This window comes from Babylonia areolata, chromosome 19, assembly GCF_041734735.1.
Source record: "Babylonia areolata isolate BAREFJ2019XMU chromosome 19, ASM4173473v1, whole genome shotgun sequence".
Lineage (NCBI taxonomy): Eukaryota > Metazoa > Mollusca > Gastropoda > Neogastropoda > Buccinidae > Babylonia > Babylonia areolata.
The window spans coordinates 50,999,304-51,019,926 of NC_134894.1; the positions used below are offsets into that span (position 1 = coordinate 50,999,304).

At 43.6% G+C, this 20,623-nt stretch overlaps 1 protein-coding gene across 5 annotated transcripts in view; it reads left to right on the forward strand.

The window, feature by feature from the left end:
* LOC143293826 (uncharacterized) overlaps positions 1-20,292 on the forward strand; it is a 138,479-nt gene extending 118,187 nt beyond the window's left edge. For all 5 annotated transcript variants that reach the window (XM_076605098.1, XM_076605095.1, XM_076605097.1 and 2 more), the window contains 4 exons: positions 7,816-7,954; positions 9,140-9,422; positions 11,051-11,270; positions 14,963-20,292. In XM_076605098.1, coding sequence (XP_076461213.1) covers positions 7,816-7,954; positions 9,140-9,422; positions 11,051-11,270; positions 14,963-16,317 — 1,997 coding nt within the window. In that variant the 3' untranslated portion in view covers positions 16,318-20,292. The remainder of the gene's footprint in view (positions 1-7,815; positions 7,955-9,139; positions 9,423-11,050; positions 11,271-14,962) is intronic.
* Positions 20,293-20,623: the final 331 nt, after the last annotated feature.

Sequence of the window (20,623 nt, forward strand, 5' to 3'; positions counted from 1 at the left end):
CGGGATATGATAAAGATGTGTGTTGGAGTGGTTTATATCCCTCCTGAAGGATCAGTGTATAGTAGTGTTGATATGTTTGATGATGTTGAAAACATGCTGTTTGATATACAAAGTAAATATGATTGTTATATTCTGTTAGCAGGTGACTTTAATGCTTATACAAAAAATTTGAAAGATTCTATTGATCAACTTCAGAGTGACAGTAAAGGTCCATTCCATGATTTGATCAATGTTTTAGATGAGCAGTTATATTCCATGTGGATTAATAAAGTGTTTTTGATTTGATTTGATATCCAGTTAAGTGTAGACATAATCAAGATAATCGTCGACCAAACAACTATGGGTATAGACTGATTGACTTGTGTAAATCGTCTTCATTGTATATGCTTAATGGAAGAGCAGGGAGAGATGATGGAATCGGAAAGTTCACTAGTAATGGCTGTACTGTGGTTGACTACATGATTGGATCCCCCTTTTTGTTCACAAAAATAACAGATTTTACTATTTCCCCATTTGATGCTTTATTATCTGATGTACACAGCCCGTTGATCTTGTCTCTGGCTACTGAGTGCCACATATTGAACCATTAAAATCATACTGATTCGGCTGTCATACCGTGTCATAAAAATGTGCCACATCAAATTTAACAGGTCAGAATGAAATAATATGAAAATGGGAACACGAAAAGGCTGCTTCTTTTCAAGAAAATTTGTCTAACGCTGAGCTTACACACTTAAATGACGCAATCGATGCTGATGATATTGACGTCATAAATGATAAGCTCGCAAACATTCTGATTCAGACGGCAAAAGATACACTCGGGACATATCAAATTCGTAATTCTAAGACAAAACACAGAGATAGTCGCAGATGGTTTGATTCCATATGCAAACGAAGCCGATCAGAATATTTTAAAGCTAAACACAGAGTAAAAAAAAAGAAAAGAAATTCTAGTAAAAATAGAGACACGCTCGAAAGAGCCAGCAAAAGTTACAAGTCCGTTTTAAAGAAAGCAGAAAAGACGTGGAGAAAAAAATGGCACAGAGAACTACGAAATTTACGCAAAAGCAATTCAAGAGAAAATATGGAAGAGAATTAAAAAGAAAAAATCATGTCCCATAAATTTAGAAGACATGTTTCACCATTTCAGCAACCTTAACGTTAATGATAATGAACATATTGACAGTACAACGGCAATGCACATGATCAATTTAGAGGATAATGATGATATTTTAAATGCATGTATCACTGAAGATGAAATTACTTCAGCCAACAAAAGACTGAAGAAAGGCAAAAGTGCTGGTGAAGACATGATTCGTAATGAATATATCATTGACAGCGTTCCTTTGCTGACGGAAACATACTGTAAAATATTTAACAAGATACTAGACGAAGGTGCTATACCAGAAAAATGGGTATCCGGCTTGATATTGCCATTGTATAAAGGCAAAGGTGATACACTTGACTGTGATAATTATAGGGGAATAACTTTGCTCAGCTGTGTTGGAAAACTGTTCACTACAGTGTTAAATGCTAGACTGACTGATTATATCAATGTAAACAAATATACTTTCAGGAGCCCAAGCAGGATTTAGACAGTCCCATTCTACATTAGATCAAATGTTTGTTTTGAAATCACTAATTGATATTTTCTCCATGAAAAAGAAGAAACTTTACTGTGCTTTTGTTGATTTTAAAAAAGCCTTTGATTCAGTTTGGAGAAGTGGGTTATGGCAAAAACTTGTTCATGAAGGCGTGAATGGTAAAATTTTGCGTGAACATGTATGATAGAATGAAGTCATGTTTGTTTTTAAATGGTGAAAAATCTGATTTCTTTAGCATTTGTAAGGGTGTACGACAAGGAGAAAATCTCTCGCCTTTGCTTTTTTTCTCTCTGTATCTCAATGATTTAGAGTTGTATTTGACTGAGCATCAGAGTCCATCTGTTGATTTTTTTTATTGAATGTTAACACTTCAGAGTTAGATAATTACATGCGATTATTTGTACTGTTGTATGCAGACAACACAATTTTACTTTCAGAGACGAAAAAAGGATTACAACAGTCCCTCAATATTTTTCACAAATATTGTTTAAAATGGAAACTAGTGGTCAATGTAAAGAAAACTAAAGTGATTATATTTAATTCTACAAACAAGCTAAAGCCTGTTTTTAAGTTTGGTGATGCATGTTTGGATGTTGTCGATTCTTTTAAATATCTTTGCATCGAATTCAGTAGAAACGGAACTTTTTACAAAGCTAAAAAAAATTATTTATGAACAGGGCCAAAAAGCTATGTTTTCGTTACTTCAGTCAGCCAGAAATCAACATTTACCTTTACATATCATTCTGGACATATACCAGTCAATGATTGTTCCTATTTTGTTGTATGGTGCAGAAATATGGGGTTATGAAAATGTAGATATACTTGAAAAATTAGAATTGAAATTTTTGAAACGCTTGTTCAAACTGAACAGAAATACAATGACCCAAATTGTTTATGGAGAAACTGGTATGTATCCAATTAGTGTGTTGGTGAAAATGAGATTAGTTCGATTTTGGACCAGCTTAGTGATATCAAACACAGAAAAATATTCTGGGAAAATATATTTGATATTACTTGACATATCGAAATGGTATTTATTCTTCAAAATGGATGAGTTGTATCAGACAAATTTTAATAGAAGCAGGGTATGACTGTGTTTGGGATGCTCAATTCTTCTTGGAGAGGGAAACTTTCTGCAAGAATGTCAACATTGCTTTGAGAGATAGTTTTCAAAATCTATGGAGACATGCTCTAGAGGCGAGTAGTAAATGTTTGTTTTATCGAAATTTCAAAAGTGGATTTGGCAGAGAAAAATATATGTCAAATGCCTGATAATTACGTTATCAGCTTCTTCAGATTTCGAAGTAGTAATCATAAGCTTGAAATAGAAACAAGGAGACACAAAGGCATACCACGAGAGTTACGGCTTTGTAAGGTGTGTAACATCAGAGACTTTTTGTTTGCTGATGATTGTGCCCTCAACGCTGGATCTGAAGCTGACATGCAACTCAGCGTCGACAAGTTTGCCACTGCCAGCAGGAACTTTGGCCTTACCATCAGCACGAGGAAAACTGAAGTTCTCCATCAGCCAGCCCCAGGGAAACCCTACGTTGAGCCCAACATCACAGTCAACGGTCAGAGACTCAGTGCGGTGGAACGGTTCACATACCTTGGCAGCACACTATCACGAAATGCGACCATCGACGATGAAGTGAACGTCAGGATTGCAAGAGCAAGCGCAACTTTTGGCAGACTCAGTGCAAATGTCTGGAACAGAAGAGGCATTAGTCTTGAGACCAAGCTAAAGGTCTACAGAGCAGTAGTTCTCCCCACACTACTGTACGCCTGCGAAACTTGGACAGTGTACCAACGACATGCCAAGAAGCTGAACCACTTCCACACAACATGCCTCAGGAAGCTACTGAACATAAGTGGCAAGACAGGACCCCAGACACAGAGGTGCTCGCAAAAGCCACCCTTCCCAGCATCTTCACCATCCTGATGCAGTCCCAGCTTCGCTGGGCTGGACACGTGGCGCGCATGCCAGACCATCGGCTGCCCAAAAGGCTCTTCTATGGCGAGCTCCAACAAGGGAAGAGATCACATGGAGGTCAGAAGAAGCGCTTCAGAGATACTCTGAAAGTCTCTCTGAAAGCGTTTGATATCAACCCTGACTCCTGGGAGGAATCTGCAGTGGACCGTGACAAATGGCGCGCTGCTGTGCACAAAGGCGCCAAGTTGTGCGAGGCCAACAGGACTGCTGCAGCTGTTCAGAAGAGGCAGGCCAGAAAGTCACGGGCAAACAAGCCCCCTGACAATGATATGCCTGTCTTTGTCTGCCCCAACTGTCAGCGAACATTTCGTGCGCAGATTGGACTATTCAGTCATCTGCGCATTCACAGATAGATTCATGAGCATCCTCCCCCCCCCCCACCCCACCACCACCCTCCCCCCATCCCCCAGCTGGATGACAACGATGGTCATCATCGATCTCGATGGACACACCACCAACATGTCTGTATTTGGTGATGAGTTTCATTTTATAATGGAATGTCCCAGTTATGATCAGCTACGAAATAGATATGTTCCTAGATAATATTTGTCTCCAAAATCGGTTTAAAATTTTTGTAATATGCTCAAAGGAGGCAAAAAAGTCATTTTAGCTGTAAGTAAGATGATTAGATTTGCAAATGTTGCCCAGCTATACTTTTGGAGTTAAAAGACAATTGTGGTTTCCCAACTTTTATGTGACATTGTTGTGTATTTGGAAATGTTTGTTCTGGGCACGAAAATATTTTGCAGTAATCCTCCATACTCCAATAGGAGTGAAAGGATAATTAAAACATGAAACTTGAAAACTTGTGTGTGTGTGTGTGTGTGTGTGTGTGTGTGTGTGTGTGTGACATAAATTGAATTTGTACCCCTGTGTTTACGAGCGCTAAAAAAGCGCTTATGCACACGCTTTTTGTCTTATCTTTCTCTTTGTCACACACGCATATACACCCTTATGCATGCACACACACGCAGACAGACAGACACTCACACACACACAGACACGCGTTGTGTTCCAATGCAGTTCACAACATGCAAGCCACGATGGCCGAAGCTGGTTTTCTGTGTAAGTTTTGAGGTTAATTGTAAACAGTAGCAATTTTTTCCGAAGTTTGAAACTGCAGTTGTGATTAATTTACAGGAGATTGAGAGAAACCTACACAAGGCCTTTTGGTGTGACCGACTTGCTGAGCAATAGCAATCAAGTCAAGTAACAGACTGGCTTCCACATCGTTGGGTCATCTCAAACCTGTTTGCGTCATGACCACTGATCTTAGAATACACTTTGAGATCAGTGGTCATGACCGACTCCAAACCTAAACCTTATCTATGGATATGTGTTTTTCAATGCTTAGATTCTGTTGATATGCATCCAGTTACCCTGTTGTTATATGCTTTATTTCTCAAGTTTTCTTCTTGCAAAACATTTTTTTTTCTGGAAGTAAATCCCGTGTTAAGATTTCCCCAGTGTCATGAAATAAACATTTCATTAGAAACAGAATGTGATGCAGCTGTTTCCTGTTGAGGATCATGGCAGAGGCAACTTTCATGTAAAAACAAAAGGAAAATTTAAGGCACAGTATTATAATCTCTCGCTTTATCTGGCCCTGTGTCTGTATGTCTGTCTGCCTCTCTCTCTCTCTCTCCTGTGTCTTGTGTTCTATCTGCTGTATAACTTATAGCATTCCATTTTGTACATATCTAAGCTGGATTTCTTTTTCTATTCCCAGAGGACTGAGTGTGAAAATTGCATATATAACTACCTACCTACCTACCTTTAAGTGAAATTCGTATATTGGTTCGTTCTCTCTGACCCAATAGCTATCCCTTTCTCAGACACCATGACGTCTCTCACATGTAGTACACAGGCATGTAAAACAAAGGGTGATAAGACTTTCCTCCTGATCATCATCTTTAAAAAAAAAAAAAAAAAAAAAATTATATAGCATACTATCCAGAAATCTGCTCTAGGTGTTTTACAAAACACATGGTGTTATACAAAACACACGACATCAATGGTACGTATACACACTTATCGGTGACCAGCAAACTGCACACACGCGCGCCCTCGATTTTATAGTCGACATACACAAACAAGCATAAATGATAAAGGAAGTGTAAAAGATATGACATCGCAATTTCTTCTTCTTTCTTCTATGAATGATAAGAAGACTGAATAATACCCTAAGCATCATCATTATTTTTATCGTTATACTTGCCATCATCATTATCATCATCATCAACAACATTATTAAATTACGCGAAGAGGGGAGACAGACACAGAGACAGAGGAATCGATTAAAACTGGGATATGACAATGATATCAACATTCAGACCGCCTTTCACACAAACCGATATTGCAAATGTCAGGGATGGAATTGCCTGTCACCGCCACTGATGTATTATTCTTCTCACTGAATGTCAGTTGGCAGCGTCACTACTCTCCCCCTCTCTCCTCCCTCTCTCCCCTTCTCTCCCATCCCTGTTCTTCTCCCACCCTATAAATTTTCATCTCCCGTCTTCTGACATCTGAGTGCCGAGCCAAATAATAATTATAACATTTTCTGATACTATTTAGATCGCCTAGAATAATGAATAAATAGAAGAATAAATAAATGTTTGATTAATTATGGGTACAATATGATACGATTCGATACGATGCGAAACTCAAGGAAATGATGTATATTATACTACAGATACGACACAACAATGATGTATATCATACTACAGATAGACACAACAGGTACTGTGCTAAACTAAACGCACGACGCGATGCTGTGCAGTGGAATTCCCGTGTCATACCACGCGGTAACTATTGCACCACACTGTACTAGACGACACAGACAAAAGAGGACAAAAGAATGTTTCTTCTTTTGATAACATCGAGTAGTAGCATTAGTAGGCACGGCAAAGCAAGCGGCAAGGCAAGATGTTTATTTCATGTCCTCACTGGGGGCACTGAAACATTGCACAAATGCATCTTTCACAAATATCATGCAAACAAAAAAAACAACAACAAACAAAAAACAACCAACAACAACAAAAAAACACGTTTGCCGCTATGTAATTTTGAATTTGAAAGAAAGTCAACTCGAGCAAGCAAGCAAATACACATAACAAGTCGTTTTTCCACAGCAAAAGATAACATTCTTTTACCTAACAATAGGCAACATTGTTTTCCCTGGAAACAGACAAAACTTTTATCGAAAAGAAAAGGATTTAGTTTTAAAGATATTCTTTTTCTTTTAGTTTATTGTCATCATAATTCTTTATCTAACTATCTGTCTGTCAATATATATATATATATATATATATATATATATATATATATATATATATCACAAAAATATAAAGTGGAATTCAACAAGGCTTGGGCGAATTCTATGGTATCCTTCAGTGGCGTTGCTATTGCTTTCACTGTTGCTGTTAGATCACGTCTGTGTGAATAAAACTGACCGACAACTCACCTCCCTTAAAATTGTCCCGGAAAACATAGGCGCGGACAGGACCGGACGCCATTTGCTTAGAGCTTTATTTGTCCTCCACTCCAGCTCTTTGCAACCCATCAGCGTTACGTCGGCTTGGGCCCCTTAACGATTGATCAATACAGTTCAACGATCTGTTCAAAGTTCTCCCCGTGTGTGTGTGTGTGTGTGTGTGTGTGTGTGCGCGCTCGCGCTCGTGAAGCACATTTTGGCATTTTTTCCTTCCTTTATTTTCTGCATAGAATATGACGTGTGGAAGTGCTTCTTTTGTAAGTATTTTTTCTACTATTTTACTTGTACGTCCAGAGGACTGGATGTAAAAAGAAAAAGAAAAAAAAGAGCTTATTCTACAACCCGCATGAAATAAAAATCGTTTTGTTTTGTTCCCAACCTGTCTGACTGTGTACAGTAAAACTAACACATCAACAAGTAAACGAGCAAACAACCAAACGAATAATTCAATAACAAAGCCCCCCCCCCCCCCCCCACCCCCCCTCCCCCCAAAATAAAAACAACAACAACAACAAAAAAACAAACAAAAAAACAAAAACAAAACAAAACAAAAAACAAAACAAAAGAAACCACCCATAAAACAAAAAACAACAACAAAACAAGCAATAAATTAATAACTGAATGAAAAAACACCAATAAATAAACTATCAAATGAATGATATACAGGTACACAAATCAACCGTTAAATCAATCAGTCAACCAATCAATTCATTTGTCCTCAGGCAAAAACCCAGGGAGGGCGGAGGGAACAAGGGAGAAAACGCCGGATACCCAGAGCCATCCAGCAGACAACACACTGCTTCTGGCTGACGAAGAAGAGAAACAGAGATACTTGAACAGTTGCAGACAGTCCGGTGGAAAGTAAGTTTGGCCGCTTGATTATTTATTTATTTATTTATCTACTTACCAATTATATGTCTGTTGATCTCTCGTTTTGCAACATGCATGCATACCTCACCTGAGCAAGACTGACCAAGACAGACAGACATCCAGAACACAAACACACACACACACACACACACACACACACACGCACACGACGGGCGCAACAGTCGACTTGGTAAGGCATTGGACTTCCAATATGATGGTCCTGGGTTCGAATACCGGTCACGGCTCCTGTTGGCTTAAGGATGGAGAATTTTCCGATCTCCTGGTCAGTTCGTGGCTGGATCCCCCCCCCTCCCCCCCCCCCTGTCTCCCCTCCCCCCATGTGTATACACACATGCGGAAGATCGACTGCGCGTGTTAAAGATCCAGTAACCCATTCAGTGTTCGGTGGCTTTTTTTTCAAGAACGTAACTAGTATGTACATCCCGGAAAGGGGAATAATTATAATTGAACACGACGCGGGGTAAAAACGGTCTCCTATTTTCTTCTTTTAATTACACCACACACACGGTCTCCTATTTTCTTCTTTTAATTACACGACAAACACCAACTTGCTGATGAATATGTCGTGGCTGATGCATGCTGGGGTATTTTCGTCTTTCCATAGTCCACTAAACACTCGCATGGATTACAGGATTTTTAACGCGCGTACTTGATCTTCTGCATGCGGGTCTGCACATATGTTGACCTGGGACATCAGAAAAAATCTCCACCCTTCACCCACCAGGCGCGCCGAAACCGGGCATCAAACTCAGAGAACTCGAATCCAGTGCTCGAACAATTCGGCCACCGCACACATCTTGCACTTGAAAGCGAGGCTTTCAGTTTCACCGAACGAGTTGCAGCCCATGAACGCAGACTAAGAAAGAGACTGACTGACACAAAATTGAGTGCCGATGGAAAGAGACTCTGTTGGGGGAAACAGCAACGATAATTATTAAATTAACAGCAACAATCATACCTCAGCGAGTCAGAGAGGGGTGGGGGAGCGGTCAACTTTTTAAAGGCCCGAACCGGCGCGTCTGTGTGTGTGTGTGTGTGTGTGTGTGTGTCCTCAAGGTAAACAGCATCTGTGTATCCCCAAATCAAACAGCACGTTAATTGCTGAAGACATTAAAGCTGGTCATTATCACTCTCACTGTAACCCCTCCCGTGCAGGGCACTCCGGTGCCTCAGACGGGCGGAAGGCTCACTCAGCATGGACAGCGAGCAAGGAGACTCCGACCCCCCTCCGGCCTACACCACCCACACTCCCACCCCCACCCCCAGCAACAGCCACAAGGGAGGTCCCCGACGCCCCAGGAAGACGTGGTGGCAGCGGCTGCTGAAGCTGGTGAAGTCGTTGGGAGGACAGGCGGCCCTGCTGCTGGCCTATACCTTCCTGGGGGCGTGGATGATGATGTCCATTGAGGGGCCCAGGGAGGACGCGCAGAGACTTGAGGTAACTGGGGTCTTGTTTAGGGGGTGAGGTGTGTGTGGGGGTGGGCTGGTCTCTGTGGGGATGGGGTGGAATGTTGGTAATGTGGGATGTTGTCGTTGTTGTATTTGTCGTGTGTGTGTGTGTGTGTGTGTGTGTGTGTGTGTGTGTGTGTGTGTGATTTAGTTTTACACGACTCGCAGTCAAATTTGTCCCAACACAAATCTAGTGGATACATACTCAGTACGTTCCAGCATAATCTGTTCAACACTACTGCAGTTAGCACATGTCAGTTCAATCTATTCAAACACGATTCTGTATGTGCTTCCCAGCTCATAACATTCCAGCACAGCTACCTCCGCTGATTCCCGAAGACACATAGTTATGTGATGTTTATCTATGTTCCAGCACATCTTTGTCCTGCATCAACACAGCGCATTTCAAAACAGCCCTGTCTTGGGCAGGTGGTCCAAAGACAGAATGTAAATGAGGTCCCCCCCAAAAACCAAGTCCACCCCAGGATTGTCTCTGTTCTTTCCAACCTACTGTTCATTTTTTCCAGCGCTGTTTTACCCGTTTGATCCCTCTTGGTCCTTGTACGCCTAAAAAGCTTCTGCTTGTTGTACTCAAAGTTCAATGTCTGTTGCTGCATTGTATTAAATGAATAGATAAAAAAAAAACCAACTCGGTCTCTGTTTCACTCAAACCTGTCTGTGAATGCAGTTTTGGCGGCTGTACAGGAAAACGTGTTATGTCGTTATCAGGTTAGCAAGGGGTTATGACGGTGGTTTTTCAGACGATTTACAGCACCATTTACCTTCTCAGAGTGGACGACAAAGGTCAAATGATTGTTATTTATGTTGTACTTCATGCCTGAATTGCAATATACAAGAAATATACCGTGCATATTAGCTCCAGGAATTCAGAATGCTAAAATAGGATATCACCACCCAATCCATAACAACCTAATGAGATCCAAGAGAACACGGTTCACTTTAACCAGCGCATCCCCTCCACCCAGTGCAGCCCACACATCCACCAGTAACCACACATCCACCAGTAACCAGTAACCACACATCCATCAGTAACCACACATCCACCAGTAACCACACATCCATCAGTAACCAGTAACCACACATCCATCAGTAACCACACATCCACCAGTAACCACACATCCATCAGTAACCAGTAACCACACATCCACCAGTAACCACACATCCATCAGTAACCAGTAACCACACATCCACCAGTAACCACACATCCATCAGTAACCAGTAACCACACATCCACCAGTAACCAGTAACCACACATCCATCAGTAACCACACATCCACCAGTAACCACACATCCACCAGTAACCAGTAACCACACATCCACCAGTAACCACACATCCACCAGTAACCAGTAACCACACATCCATCAGTAATCACACATCCACCAGTAACCACACATCCACCAGTAACCAGTAACCACACATCCACCAGTAACCACACATCCACCAGTAACCAGTAACCGCACATCCACCAGTAACCACACATCCACCAGTAACAAGTAACCACACATCCACCAGTAACCACACATCCACCAGTAACCAAGTACTGTCCTGACTGACATGTGTTGTGCACCCCCCCCCCCGCCCCTCCCTCCCCCCAGGTGAACACGGCGAGGGAGCGGACAGTGGGGTTCCTGAAGAACAGCACAGTGGCCCTGCAGACAGGGGCCATCAACGACACGGAGTGGGACCACCGCATCCGCCACACCCTGCTCGGGTTCGAATCCCAGGTTCACCGGAGTGGGGTGACCTCCACCTCCAAGAAGAAGTGGACCTTCTTTGGGTCCGTGCTGTTCTGCTTCACCACCTACACCACGATCGGTGAGACCTGTAGCTCTGACACCATCTCCGTTCAGGTGTTTGTCTGTCCTTACTTCATTTCACTTATTTACCTTCACGTGTCATTCATTTTGTCACTGTTTGATGGGTGTATTTATTTATTCTTTTATATTATTCAATCTCTCTCTCTCTCTCTCTCTCTCTCTCTCTCTCTCTCTCTCTCTCTCTCTCTCTCTCTCCATGTCTCTGTGTGTGTGCACGCGTACTTGTGTGTATGTATATTCGCATGGGTGTTTGTATGTATGTATGTGTATGTATGTATGTATGTATGTATGTATGTATGTATGTATGTATGTATGTATGTGTGCGTGCGCGTGTGTGTGTACAGACCTATGGTAGTCTCTAAAGGCCTGACCAACGCGTTGTGCATAGGTCGACATGTGAACATTTCTTTTCGTTGCGTTGTGCATAGGTCGACATGTGAACATTTCTTTTCGTTGCGTTGTGCATAGGTCGACATGTGAACATTTCTTTTCGTTGCGTTGTGCATAGCTCGACATGTGAACATTTCTTTTCGTTGCGTTGTGCATAGCTCGACATGTGAACATTTCTTTTCGTTGCGTTGTGCATAGGTCGACATGTGAACATTTCTTTTCGTTGCGTTGTGCATAGGTCGACATGTGAACATTTCTTTTCGTTGTGTTGTGCATAGGTCGACATGTGAACATTTCTTTTCGTTGCGTTGTGCATAGGTCGACATGTGAACATTTCTTTTCGTAAAAAAAAAAACCCCACACACAAAACAGGTGTATAACGCACGCTTAGAACCACCTTGAAACTGAAACTCAGTTCGTTTGTTCGTTCAGTTCCGCAAAAGTCTTTCTTATTCTCTTAAAAATTCGGGAATGGTCTGGATGAAGATGGTGTGCGTATGTATGTACTGGAGGGCGTATCTGTGCGTAAATGAGCACGTGTGTGTATGTATGTGTGCGCGTGCGTGTGCATGCATTTTTTCAAACATAAGCTGAGTGATACTTTTTACGTCGGGATGGGAATGAGCACTACAGTTTCCTGTGTGCCAAGCAACTGTTGGTCGAGGAAGATAGTAATTAAAGATTTTAGCAATCAAACTAATTCTGGCATGCACAAAAATTAACTATCAAAATTTTGGTAGTTTTAATCTTTAAACACTTTGGCTATCAATAAATGAAGCGTAATAACTTTTCTAAAACCAAAAATTAACTATCCAATTTAGGTAGTTTTAATTTTTTAATATATCAGTTAGCAAGAGATGAAGTATACTAGTGATAAAAACAAATGTCACATAATTTCAAAATATAATTTATGTTATCGATTGTCAGTTAAATCAGATGAAACAAACAAAGAAAATACACGAACAATGAAAATAAATGTCTCCGTACCGTATGCACACAGAGCTCTGAACTGTAATCTAAACGTGGGGAATTCTACACATGTTCAGTCCAGCATTCACACATTTTTTTGCAATCCCAGTGGAAATGTGGTCGGATAAACCTTCAGTGAGTCTAGTTTTTCAAGAAAAATAGACATGAAATATGCAGAATATGGGATGTATGGAAGCACGACACACTTTAATTCTGAAGAAAGGAAGCACAGTTTATCAATGATCACCCCTCACCCTCCACCCAGCAACTGCCATGCCTCCCTGTGTCACTCCCACTCACTTCCTGCAACCCAATTGACAGTGACACACGTGTGAAATTGGCACACTGTGCAGTGAAGTGAATTGTGTTCATACCATGCCTGCTTCCAACAACTCATCTCTGTACTGGACGTGAGCCGAGCATGTTTTATGAAAACCACCCTCATCCCGTGTTTCATGGCTCACATGACATTGTTCCACCCCCTCATCACACCCTTCCACCCCTGCCATGTTCCCTTTCTGCAAATCGTCACCCTCACCCTGACCTTCGTCCTTGAAAAGCGACCAACCTGACTTTTTTTCTTTTTTTTTTTTACACGCAAAATACTTTGCTTGTCGTCATCGATGAGTCTTCTGCAACATCTTGGGGGACAAAATCACGACAGCTACTTGGGTCAGGCTTTCGTGCATCATCCGCCGTCAGAAAATGGGATCGTGTCAGAACAGAACGTCAGAGGGAATGAGGGGGGCGGAGGGGGCAAGGGACGTGTGTTTCCACCATCAAACTGAAATTCTTTACTTCACAAATACACCGAAAAGTAAAGAAACTTATTTTCACCATCGGATTTCTGTTTGATTTTATAATTGTAAAAGAAGTCTGTCGTTCTGGTCAGCTGTCTGAGGCCGATTGAAAGAAAAGAATATGAAGTCACCAGAGAAAGAGAGAGGGAGAGGTCATCATAAATTCTCATTCCCCTTTTGCAGTCTGGGGGGAAATCGATAAAAAAAGAATAAAGAAACTAAGAAGCAAGTTTAATAAATCAATTGGATAAACAAACGCACCAGCGAACAACTACAAGCAAATTCACTCAGTACGGCCAGTCCTCTCTTCTCCTCTACACAGGCCCCTCGGATGTCCAGTGGGTGTCTGAATGACCCAACCTTTAGCTTCCGTCGTCAGAATTGTGGTATTCTTTGTCAACATTCACGTCTTCAGTATAAGAGCCTTCCGCTTGCAATATTTTGATGATGGTAATTGGGGTGAAACGCTGTTAACGTCGTCTCTTTCGCCGTTCGTATGGAGAGAATTAAAACAAACCATTGAAATACACAAACAAGCGAGCATTCGAGCCAGTGACTGGAAGAAGGCTCCTGACTCCAGACTCAAAAACTTTATTACTTCGCCATTGCCTCGTCTTCCGATCTGTTCCTGTGGCAATAACAACAACAACAACAACAATAACAACGGAGATGACAGGAGAGCATTCACCGACAGACACTAATGAATATCACAGGTAAACGCCAGTTGACGGATATTAATTCGTGTAGATCAGTGAACGGTCATCCTGTCTTCGTCCTTCGCTCGATACCCTGGGTGACTGCGATCACTGTGACTTTTCAGACCTTGTGCTGTCTTTTCTGAATGCTGTTTATGGGGTAGCATTTCCATTTTTTCTGCCTTTGTGGTTCTGTGAAACGAAATGTTTATGAACGTAAATGGGGGTTCCTTTTCTTTGAGAAGTGTCATTTCACACACACACACACACACACACACACACACACACACACACACAGGGGGACAAGTGCGAATGTGACAAATGGGTACGGGAACGTGCGTGCGAGCGTGTGCGCGCGTCCTCACATTCTGTGCAAGTCTCAGCTTAGTTTCGATTGCTCTTAATGACCGGAAGACAGGAGAAAGGATGGTAAATAGGTGTTTGTGGGGGTGGGAAGCGGGTGTGGGAGAGAGGTGGGGGGGCAGGATCAGGTCAGATGAAGGAGACAAAGCACAGAGGACAGGTATGGTCTGCTTGGCATTAAAAGCATCTGCACTGCAATCAGAACCCTGTCATTGTCCAACAATCACAATCAAAAAATAATGTCTGCGCGCGCGCGCATGTGTGTGTGTGTGTGTGTGTGTGTGTGTTGCTGCTTGCGCGGCGCGCGTATGTATGAGCTGTCTGCACGCGAATTTTTCCAATATTCACGTGAATAGTGTTTTCCCTTTTGACCCGCTGATGGGGAACTTCGATGCTATCTTCATAAAACAATCACACAACAGTTTCACTGTGCCATCGGCTATTGTCCAAAAACCATGACGGTCCTGTTCCAGGTTACGGCAACATAGCGCCGGCCACAAAGGCGGGCAGGATCGCCACGATGCTGTACGCCACCCTGGGTATCCCCCTGGCGCTCATCGTGCTGGCCGACCTGGGCCGCCGCTTCGCCATCGTCTTTAAGTTCCTGTGGGGCGTGCTCCGGAGGTACTACTACACCGGCTACTGCCGCCAGGTGCGCGCCAAGGCCAAGAAAGCCTCCACCTACCGCATGAACGACTCCTCCCCGCCTCCCGCCGACCCTGAGCGGGGACAGGGCACTGACCCCCTGGACCTGCAGCGCCAGGGCAGCTACCGCAAAGTGGACAGGAGTGGTGACCACCCCCAGGTGCACTTCAGGGAGGAGAAGGAAGGGGGCGGGAGGGACGGAGGAGGAGGAGAAGGGGATGGGGGTAGGAAGGAGAGTGAAAGGAGGGAGGGTGTGGATGGGGGAGTGACAGGGTCAGGGGCAGGTCGGAGTGAACGAAGAGACGTCAGGCAGCGCGGGTCACAGGACGTGGAGTTGGAGGATCACGCCGGCAGGGCGGACAGCGAGGGTCCCCATAGCACGCACCGGGCCGGACAGCACGGGCAGCCCCAGAACCCCGGCACGGACCAGAGTGACAGCGCCGACCAGGCCGACATGCACGACGAGTTCCAGCTGCCTGTGCCCATCGCCATCGGCTTCATCTTCGCCTACATCTTCCTGGGTGCCGGCATGTACAGGCTGTGGGAGAACTGGACCTACCTGGAGTCCTTCTACTTTGTCTTCATCACTACCAGCACCATCGGCTTTGGGGACGTGTTGCCCGAGCACCCCAACTTCTTCCTGCTGTCCTGTGTCTACACCTTCTTCGGCCTGGCCCTGGTCTCCATGACGGTTAGCGTCATCATGGACTTCATGGCCAAGACCATCGACTTGGCCAAGCATTCCGTGGACCACGCCAAAGTCAGGGCCGTGGCCAAGGCCAAGGCCGCCAGAGGGGTCATCAGCCAGGTCGGCTCCAAGGCCAAGAACAAAGTCCGCAAGACGATCCACGGTCGAAAGGGAAAGAAGACCCGGAAAACCCCAGCACGCTCAAACCCCAACAAGGCGGAGGAGGAGGAGGAGGAAGTGGGGGAGGAGAGTTCGGAAGGGAGTGACGCGGAGTCAGATCGTGTGCACGTGCAGACCGTGCAGGTCAGTGACGCAGCGCCCAGCACGCTTCAACCTTCACAGGCGGACAGCGCCAAGACGAACGGCCTGAAACCTGCCTCCCGCACACACCAGAAGACAGGAGGAGACATTGTCCTCAGTGACGGAGCAGGGTCCACGTGTGTGACCCGACATAAGGTGAACGGCGACACAAACACCCCCAGAGGCCACTCGTAGTGCAGTGACCTGTCCTCTTGTTCCGTGAACTGTGGGGGACATGACAGGCACCATCAGTCAACACATTTCCTGGCTTAGGGGTCACACACTGTCATCAGCTTCTTATTGCAACTAACAGTCACATTCTATCCACGAACATTTGCGCGATAGCATGCACACGCGCGCACCCGCAAACTTTTACGTTCCCACACATACCTTCGATCACATCATCACCATTACAGTATTCCGCGACCGTATATCATGATGAGTTTTTACACGCAAACTCTTATAACTTGTGTTTGTAGCATCAGGGTACAGACTGTTGACGGAAAATCCACAGAAGCAGCTGCATCTGAATTCACAGATGCACGGAGTTTCTTCTTCCTCGTCACTGATGGCAAGGTAGTGTCCTTGAACGGAGATAAGGAGAACTCACCTGCCCACAAGTCCACACCTGCACCTGCTTGTTTCGGTTGGGTCTGTGTGTGTGTGTGTGTGTGTGTGTGTGTGTGTGTGAGGTGCCGAATTTCATCTTGAACAAGCATTCAACCAGCAAAATTTCGCGATGTGCCTCTGATCACAAATAACAATGCCTAATGTTAATTGACTGGTGTTTGTGCTTCCTTCTCGTATTCTTCCTCCTCCTCTTCTTCTTGTCGATGTTGATGTTATTTTGCATTTTTGAATCGGAGAATCGACAACAGTTGATAGGGTTTCGTGTGTGTGTGTGTGTGTGTGTGTGTGTGTGTGTGTGTGTGTGTCCATATGATTGTCTGTGGAGGAATCTGGGCACATTTGCCACTCCTCGAATTCTCTGATATGTAGTTGGATGTACTACTACTACTACGACGACGACGACGATCACGACGACGACGACGTAGAGTGAGTTCAACGACCTTTTGGCAAAAGTCCTTTAAGGTCAAGTTGTACTGCATTTCGGTCTCGGTTCAGTGAAGGTTACCTTGTTCGAATCATGACGAACACGACGACGACGACTACCACTATTACTACTACTACCATTACTACTTAAAGTTGCTACTGCTAGTGCGACTAGCAGGCTAATACCACCATCAACAGGCCTACAGCCACTGCTGGTTCTACAAACCTCACTGATCGGCACCACCATCAACAGGCCTGCAGCCACTGCTGGTTCTACATACCTCACTGATCATCACCACCGTGGCCACCAGTGTGCAAGGACAATGCACGACGTGTGCAGCACTTCACATGGTTCACCCTGTCACGGGCTGATCGCCTTGTGTCAACGTGGACCTGACCAAAACTTCGCAGTGTACTTAAATTGTTTGTTTAAACAATGTTTTATTTGAAAACGTAACAATACAAATACAATGAAATCGACAGGACAACAACAAAGTCTTATATTAAGTCATTTCGTAATGTACATTATAAAAACACTGACATATGCCCTTGCAGGTAGATACTGTTGATACTCTTCGATCAAAATGAACATTTTCTTCTTTGTTTTAAAACGGCCTGGAAAGTCTCTTGCAGTGTGCTGAGCTGTAGACCACACGTTGATAGTTACTTCGGACAGTGTCGGAGCAACAAGTGCATGTTTCATTGACATGTGGCTGTGAACATGAAATCAGCTTATAGCGGAAAACTTTTCTGTATTGATGAGAAGAATGAAACCTGTAGCGCGCGTGCACCCATGTGGAAACATATGTATGCAACGTGTATCTGTGTGCACTCAGTTTTTTCACATGTGCATATATGAATGTGTGCGTGTGTGTGTGTGTGTGTGTGTGTGTGTGTGTGTGTGTGCGTGCATGCGCGCGCATGTATGTATGTATGTATGTATGTATGTGTGTGTGTGTGTGTGTGTGTGTGTGTGTAACATACGTGCGTGCATATGTGTGCGTGTGCGCACGGGCATGCGCGGGTACGCGGGTGATTTTTTCATCGTGATGCACACTGGTCTGTGTGTACTGTGTAGGACACTGTTCCCATCGTTATTTGATAATAATAAAACTAACATTGACACCATTACCACTGGTGCTGCAGCTACAAGAAAGAAGCAAGTGGTTTTCATTTTACGTGATGGTGGTTTGAATAGCTTGTTTTTATGTTTCAACGAGTCTGTCGTCAATCAATTTGTGTTTTATTGTTTCATTTTGTATTGTTGAATTGACTGCAGATCTATTTTGATCTATCAGCTTCGTTTTATCGTTTGAACAATCGGCTTATATTGTTTAGTTAAATGTGAACGTTTTGCTGTGTAAAATATGCCTTACACAGCATGCTGAGTGGGGCATGCGGTCTGGCTGTCTCCTTGAAATGTGCTGTACAGAACATGAACGGAAATGATCGGTTTTCGATGCAGACGAGGGAGGCTTAGATGAGGGGACTCAACCATCGCGCGTTTTTTGGCTGGTTAAAGAGACGAGTTGTCTCCATTAGCCATGGTTCCAAAAAGAGGGGAAAAAGTGTCGGTTTTGGTCATTCATTCATAGACTTTCAGCTGTTATCATTTGCATAGTTACATAGTTTGCTGTCCATGTGGAAAACGCTAACAACTGAATGATATCCCCTCTAGCAAGGTCGGATCTCTGCTAGTTTGCTCAGTACCGTGCACATTACCCGGGACCTGGAGGAGCGCTTTTCATATCGGAGTTTAACGCTATGTACCACCTTCTTTCCCCCAGCTTCCCCCCTCCTCACCCCCCTCCACACCCCCGTCACCATTCTGTGTTTTCAGTGCCATTGTCCTTGGTCAATCTCTGCTTCAACTACAGCGTCAACTGTCACCTGTTTGTACTACTGTAAGATGTCTCATTTCGTTGTCCCCCTCCTCCTTGTCAGACCTCCATCTGCTCTGCTCTCTGTCACTGTTCATGAGCAGCGTGGCCTGGTGCTGATCACTGAACCATAGACCGCTGGCTTTATTTTATTACTTGCCTGTGGGTATTCAGCTTTATCTGTTTTACTTTTGGATCTTTTAGTCCAACATTTGTCATACTTTTGTGAGTGGGCTGAGAGATTGTGTGGTGTGAATGACGAGCCCGTGGATACACAATCAATTTCCAGTCAGATGAATAAAGATGTACTGTATTCTGTCCTTCTGTTTTGGTGATCCTTGTCCTTGGTGTCCGAGGAACAGTGTGTAAACTGGTTGGATGCGGACTGCTGTCTAGAATGGCCACAAGTAACACTCCAACAACTTAGAATGGCTGCTCATTTTGTACAGTAGAAATGAATGTTTTTATCTCTTGATCTCGTGCTGATCTACACGGTTAGGTGTGGAATTGGATGTCAACCTGTCTAAAAAGTAAGAGGCAAGACTGGTGCTGGCCTTGTATGGAACAGGAGACGATACTTTCATCATTTGTGACAATGAAGTATTCTCGGAAGTCACGCCTTTAAACTATGTCAACTGATGACAGACTGTGCCTTTTGGTGTTTTGTATTTTGACTCTGCGTACTTTGGCGTTTTGAAAAAACACACCAAAACGCTGCTTTCAACAGCTTGGCATGTGATATCTGCATCTGCAATCAAAACTACGCAGTAAAAAGTGATCTTATCAACCAATGTGTCTTTTTCTCCAACCATGTCTTGCTTTGATATGCTATGGTGAATATCTTTCTGTCACCACCACAAATGCAACTACTGCAACTGCAGCTGCTGCTACTATTACTGCTGCAATTCCCACTACTGTGAAAGTTTCACCTGCTAGTGTTGCGTCGTTGCTGTTGCTTCTGTTGCTGTTTTTGCTTCTGTTCATCCTACGACTGCCATTGTTATTGTTAGCACAACAACAGGGCTTGAAGTACGGCACACAGTACTTTGTCTGATGCCTGCTTTCTTATTGTGTAAAATTTTCGTTTTAGTATTCATACGTCTACATTATGATTCATGAAAAATCAAAGGAAATGTTTTGTTTGTATGATGGCTAGTTCTGTGAAAATTTCAAATCTTTTTATGAATATAGCTTCAATAAAGTTCTGTACTGTTTAGATCTTTAATTACAATTCCGATTTCCGCATCACAAAATATGTTGCATTTTTGTCTGAGTCTGACTCTCTCTCTCTCTCTCTCTCTATATATATATATATGTGTGTGTGTGTGTGTGTGTGTGTGTGTGGTGTGCGCGTGCGTGCCTGTGTGTGTGTTGAGGGAGAGAGAGAGAGATCGAGAGAGAGTTCAAACAGAATATTTGACCTGGTTAGGTTACAGTAGAAACTTTGAGGCCTTTACTGATATCATGCAATCATAATATAATATCATAGTGACGGTATGATGCATACACACGCAATCAGAGAGAGAGAGAGAGAACATGGCGCAAAATAAAGAATAAAACAGTGTTCC